Source organism: Trichosurus vulpecula, chromosome 9 (genome assembly GCF_011100635.1).
Source record: "Trichosurus vulpecula isolate mTriVul1 chromosome 9, mTriVul1.pri, whole genome shotgun sequence".
NCBI lineage: Eukaryota > Metazoa > Chordata > Mammalia > Diprotodontia > Phalangeridae > Trichosurus > Trichosurus vulpecula.
Window position 1 is genome coordinate 92,812,887 of NC_050581.1, and position 6,496 is coordinate 92,819,382.

At 36.4% G+C, this 6,496-nt stretch overlaps 1 protein-coding gene across 1 annotated transcript; it reads left to right on the forward strand.

Annotated features, from left to right (window-relative positions):
• The first annotated feature begins 4,273 nt into the window (after positions 1–4,273).
• On the forward strand, positions 4,274–4,732 carry LOC118832183 (group 10 secretory phospholipase A2-like). Its single transcript, XM_036739592.1, has one exon. The coding sequence runs from the start codon at positions 4,274–4,276 to the stop codon at positions 4,730–4,732; it is 459 nt and encodes a 152-aa protein (XP_036595487.1).
• The last annotated feature ends 1,764 nt before the right edge of the window (positions 4,733–6,496 follow it).

Below are 6,496 nucleotides of genomic sequence, written 5' to 3' on the forward strand. Positions count from 1 at the left end.
TATCTCGCCATACTATGTATACTACACAAACACATACACACACATACATACACACACACACACACACACATACATAATCTGTCAGATGGTAGCCTTTCCCAGTGGGAAGGGAAGTAGGGAGACATTTTAGAAATTAAAACATAACAAAAAAATTAATTAAAAATAAGAATCAGAAAAAAGAACTTGTTGTCGGACATGGACAAACATTTCACATAATGGATAGGCACGTTTAGCTAGGTTGCAATTTACATCACTGAGGAAAGTTGCAAATCAGTGAGCTCATAGATTCATGTAAGGATTTTAGTATTTGAGAGTAATTCATTGTCATTTACTGTGTATGTTCGACATTGTGCCCTAAAGGACCAGTTCTATAGACTATCCCTAAACTGCGTATCAAATTTTGAGAAATAGGCATCTTTTCCCCATTCTTCCCACCCTCAACCACTTGGGTGGATATCTAGGCCTAACTCTTTTGAGTGACTATGCATTTATATTGATAACATCAGAATATCATCTGCCAATGAGGATGACCTGAGAGACTTTTCCATCTATAGGGAATATCTCTTGTATTTAAGACTCTCCATTTGATATCTTTCATTCAAACAGTAGGCTTTGTTTGACATTTGTAATCAGAAGGCTATGAAACAAAGTCATCTCCTTTGTCATACCTTTTAGTCCTCTGATTTTGAGATATAATGAGTTTAATAGTTTATGATGTTACATATTGTTTCCGTGGGTATTAATTCTAGCGACTCTTCTGGAAGAAAGTCTTCATGATATATGAGTGGGAGGCTGGGGATATAAAAGCAAGAGAAAACAAAACCCTTCCCTCAAGGAACTTGCATTTTACTGAAAAGGTACATTGTATACATTTTTTATTTTGTTCTAGACTTATGGTTTTATTCACATCAAGTACTTCCACTGAAAATTCTGTGGTGAAAATCAACAACTTTTAGTCTTATAAAATTTGCTTGAGATATAGCAAAGTCAATCAAAAAACTTTATTGATTTCCTATAATTTGCTAGTCATTTTGGTTGGTATTGGTAAAACAAAGACCAAAAAAGAAAAAGGAAAAAAGAAAGAAAGAAAAGGAAAAGAAAAGAATTAAGAGGGGTTGGGCTATTGAAATATTTTTGCAATTTCCTGAAGGGAATCTAGTCTCGCTCTCTTTCTTTTCAATTCTAGGCTCAACTCCTCCATCTCTATTGTCTCTTCTACACACACACACACACACACACACACACACACACACACAAACACACACATGCACACATATGTATATGTATATATACATACACATATACACATAACATATACATAAAACATGCATACAGACTGTTTACACACACACACATATATGTGTATATATATATATATATATATATACATATATATATGTACATACTGATTAAGTTATATTGGTTTTGCATCCAAATGCATGTCACAGCCTCAGCAATACAGATACTTTACCCATGTGTTCTTTCCTATGTGGATGGTCTGGATGAATTCTTTGAGTAGTTAAAGTTCTTATTCAGGGAGCTCTTTTTCACTAATCCTGGATCTTGATGAAACCAGCATCATATGATCTATAAACTTTATCCATAGAGAATCCTTTTGCATGTACTTTGTGCTGGATCTCTTCCATCACAGTGATGACGCTTCACTTGTGGTCAGCATAAGTTCCTCTGTTGTATACTTCCCCTAATGTTATGTTATCATGGAGATTGATTCAGCTTTGATACTCAATACCTGCTCAGCAATCTCAATTGCCTCTCCCTCTGATGAGAGGACTGGAGAGCAGAGTAATAACCTCCTGTCAAAATCTCCCTTTTATTGAGGGCTTGGAATATTCCAGTTACCTTCATTTCCCATCAGCTCTTCTGCTTGGTTTGGACTCCACTGATGTCCTGCCTTATGGCTTGGTATTCTTTCTCCACCCCGCTGCTTTCAGCCCCTTTTTGTGTATTGTCTTTCCCCAATAGACTAAGGGTAGGGACCATATTTTTCTTATTCATACTTCTAGTACTTAGGAGAGTGTTTGGCAATTGTAGGTGCTTAATAAATGTTTTTTTTGACTGACAATGCCCTTCTAAAATATTTTTATATAATTTGTATGCATTTTTATTTATTTATCAATTTACACATTTTCCCCACAGTAGAGTGTACATTCCTTTGAGAAAGAATATTTTTATTTTTGTTTTTTATCCCTAGCCTTTGAAATAATGGCTATTATATAGTAAAGCACTTAATTAGTGCTTATTGAATTGGTTTAAAGCTAATTTGCAAGTGGCTGTGTATGCCTACCTCTGGGTTAGAAAAGCTCTAGAGTTTTCTCTTTTTCTCCTTTCCTTCCAGTGTCCAACCTGCCCTTCCTCACCCCTTTTTTTAAAGCCTTGCTTGGGTAAATGGACAGTTCATGAACCATCAGGCATCATCAATTTGATATCAGTGAGGCACCAAGTACCCAGGAGTAAAACAAGGAATTCGCTTCTTATCAAGGAGTTAATCTTATCTAGAGAATCTCATGTCTTGTTAAAGAGGCAGCTTCATTAACAGAACACATACCTAATCTTTGGGACAACAAGAATTTAGCATAATTGCTGGAAATCTCTGATACTTATGTTTCTATTTTTAAGGAAAAATTGAGAAAAACTGATACATAAAAATCATATTATCATGTAATAAATATATTCACTTCTATGTTTCACTAAACAAACTGCAATATACAATACAAATAAACCATCACTTAGTTTATGAATATTTCATTGGATTTAGAGTTCACAGGGATCTTGGAGATCATTCTAGTCTAGTTTTTTTTTTTTTTTTTAACAGATGAGGAAAGTGAGCCTCTGAAAGTAAGGAGTGATCTTAATCAAATCCCCTTAGGTAGTAAGTAATAAAGTGAGACTGAAACTTATGATTGAGAATCAGAGGGATTCTATTCAATACCTGTCTCTGACACTTATTACCCATGAGACTTCGGTCACTCTTATTAATCTTTTGTCAAGATATTAAGAGACACCGCGTTTTTCAGAGCCAAGGCCCAGCAAGCAAGCTGTGCCCTGAGCTTGGCATAACAGCAATCCTTTGGACAATCTCACCCTATGGCCAAAATCACACATTAATTGTATTGATTTAACCAGCACCAGGTGTTCTCTGAGCTTGGACAAGCACCTGACGAGCTGGGACAAGTGCCCATGTTCCAGTCACAAAGCCCTACTATGAATCAAACTTGTTTCATTGTTGCTGTTACCTTTCATTGTTATGAGCTCACCTGGGTGAGAAGGAACCAGCGTGCTTCCAGTGAAAGCAAAAGCAGTGGGGAGGGGATGTCATTGGCTGTGGGCAATTACAGGAGGCTGGAGGTCTTGGTTTTGGTTCCAGGCCAGAGGGGAGAACTGGAGGAGATCTGAGGCCAGAGGAACCATCCCCCATACCCCAGGACTAGAGGTGATTACAGTAATAAGCTGCTACAAATAAAACAAATGAACAGGCGAAGGAGAAAGAGCCCAACTACAGCAAGTTACTATGGGAATAGATAAGACCCCGGGGTTCATTGTTAGAGGAGGATACTAAAGCAAAAAAGCCTTTCCTACCCCAAAGAGTAATGTCAAATCATCACCTGACTAGAAAAAATTCATGGAAGAAGTTGAAAAAGATTTTACAAATCAAGTGAGAGAGACTGAGAAAAAATAAAAAAAAAATAAGAACAATCCTAGAAAAATAAGATTATGAAAAGAAAGTCAACCAACTAGAAAGGAAATTTAGAATCTTAAGGAAGAAAATGACTCCTTAAAAATTAGAATTGGCCAAGCGGAAGACAGTGAATTTATGAGACCAAGAAGTAGTGAAACGAAATATAAAATATGAAAAAATGGAAGAGAATGTGAAACATCTCATAAGAAAAACAACTGATTCAGAGAACAGATCTAGAAGAAAAAACATAAGAATAATTGGACTACCTGAAAGTTATGATCAAAAGAAAGAATAGTGACATGATAATACAAGAACTAATAAGGAAAATTTTCCTAAAGCCTTAGAACAAAAGAGGGAAGCAGAAATAGAAAAAATTCCACTGATCACCACCTGAAAGAAATCCTACAAGGAAAACATACAGGAATATCATAGTCAAATTCCAAAACTCCCAGCTCAAGGAAAAAATGTGATAATTGATAAGAAGAAAAACAATTCAAATATGGCAGATTCACAATTAGAATCACACAAGACCAGTCAGCCATCCAGAGCAGCACTTACACCTGCAGCTCAGGCAAGATGGAACTTCTCCCTCTGCTGCTACTACTGCTCTTTACAACTGTTTCAGGGAAATCCCATGTGCATTGGAGGGGACTCTTGTCAACTGTCAACTGTGCTACAAGCCTCTCAGCACTCGCTTATATGAGCTATGGCTGCTACTGTGGCATTGGAGGAAGTGGTTGGCCCCGGGACAGAGCTGAGTGGTGCTGCCAAAACTTTGGCTGCTGTTATAGCAAGGTTGAGGAAGCTGTTTGTTTCCCTACGATGGAACGCTATAATTGGGAATGTAGAGACCAGAGGTTGGGATTTGGTGCCAACCTGAACAAGTGCCAAGAAATAATGTACAAATGTGACAAGGAAATTGCCCACTGCTTGGCCACAGCAGAATATAATGCAAAGACATTTTCTTCTTCCACCTCCGTTGTGGAGATAAACAGTGGAAGTGTGACCGATATACCTCGGAAATTTTCTTTTTGAATGCCGGTATATAAAAATAATTTTCCCTAAGCAAAAAACTGTATCTGTGTTCATCAAGGGCAAAATAATGTTTCTTCTCTACTTCTCTCTCACAGACCTAAGGCATGAACCCCAACTATTCCCATACTTCATCTCAGCTGGAGGCCATTTCCTTACTTTCAACCCACAGACAAATCCAAGAAACCGAGCTGTTCTACTGTGAGAATGGGAGGTTAAGCAAATTCTTCCCGTTTTACCTATATTTTTATTTTTATCTATATTGTCCCCTTCTGGGAACAGTGACAAACCTCTAGGACTCTAAAGATGGGCATTTAAATCACAGAAGATGGGCAAAGGCGATAAGGAGGCCTAATGTCAGAAGACATGGGTTCTAGTACCTCTTATCTCACTGTATGGCCTGAGGTTTGGCAACCTAAAAGACTAAAGCTTAATTTCTTAAATTCTGCTTTTTCAATGATAAATTGGCCTTATCCTCCAATATTTTTACAGATTTCTCTTACCTTTAGAAATTTTAGCTGGTAGACATTTTTTACCCTGTTTATTCTAAGGCTCCTAAGCAGCTAGGTGGTGAGGTAGATAGAGTGCTGCTCAGGAAGACCTGAGTTCAAATCTGGCCTCAGAACCTTACAACCTGTGTTGACTTTTGGCAAGTCACTTAACTTCTGTCAAAAATAACAGCACCTACCTCCCAGGGCTGTTGTAAGGATCAAATGACAATATTATTTATAAAGTGCCTGGCACAAAGTAGATCCTATATAAATGGTAGCTATTATTATGATTGAATTGTCAAAGAGAGTTTATAAGTATGGTTTTCTGTTAGAACTATAAGAAGTGTAGATAGGGTACAGGCCAAGGACTACCTCTTTCTTCTGTTTATTTCCAAGTTCTTGTAACTAAATCCAAACTTATTTACCTGTTTTACAGAACTGCTATTATATTGATAATCTCATAAGTGCTAAACTATGAACTCTGTATTTTATTGAAATACTTTACTTTTCCTGGTGTCTAACATTGATTCTCTGCACAAAAAAATAAATGTTTACACCAGAAAAAAAAGAAACACATAAGACCTACTAGTGGTGACAGTAAAAGGCCGCAGGTCTTGGAACAGTATATATCAAAGAGCAGAAGAACTGGGGGTGTGGCCAAAAATATCATACTCAGCAAAATTAGCCATAATCCTGAATGAAAAAAAAGAAAGGATATTCAATGAATTGCCAGATTTTATTGCAAAATGAACAAACTTGAACTTAACAGAAAGTTTGACATACAAGGTCCAAGAGAACTATAAGGTACACATCAAAGACTAATTACAAGGGACTCAATAAGGATAGACTGTTTACTTTTTATATGAGGAAATGAACATATGTCTAAGATCGTTGTTAGAAATTGGGTAGTTTGAAAGAAAGATTGGGTAGACCTTAGTATGATGCAACTCTAAAATGTAAAACCATTTATGAAAAGGTAAAAGAGTAATTATCTTTTTCAAATGAAGTGTGAGTGGAAGAACTGACACAGAGGAATTAGATAGGACATCTTCTAGTTTTGGAACCTTACTCTCATCGGGAATGGATTAAAAAGGAACAATATATATTTATTTAGAAAGGTATAAAAGGTGTTCTTAATTCAGAAAGAAATAAAAAGTTAAGGACAAAATCACTGTTGATTAGAGAAATGCAAATTAAAACAATTCTGAGACATCACCTCACATCTATCAGATTGGCTATTGGCTAATATTACAAAAAAAAATAGAAAATAATAAAT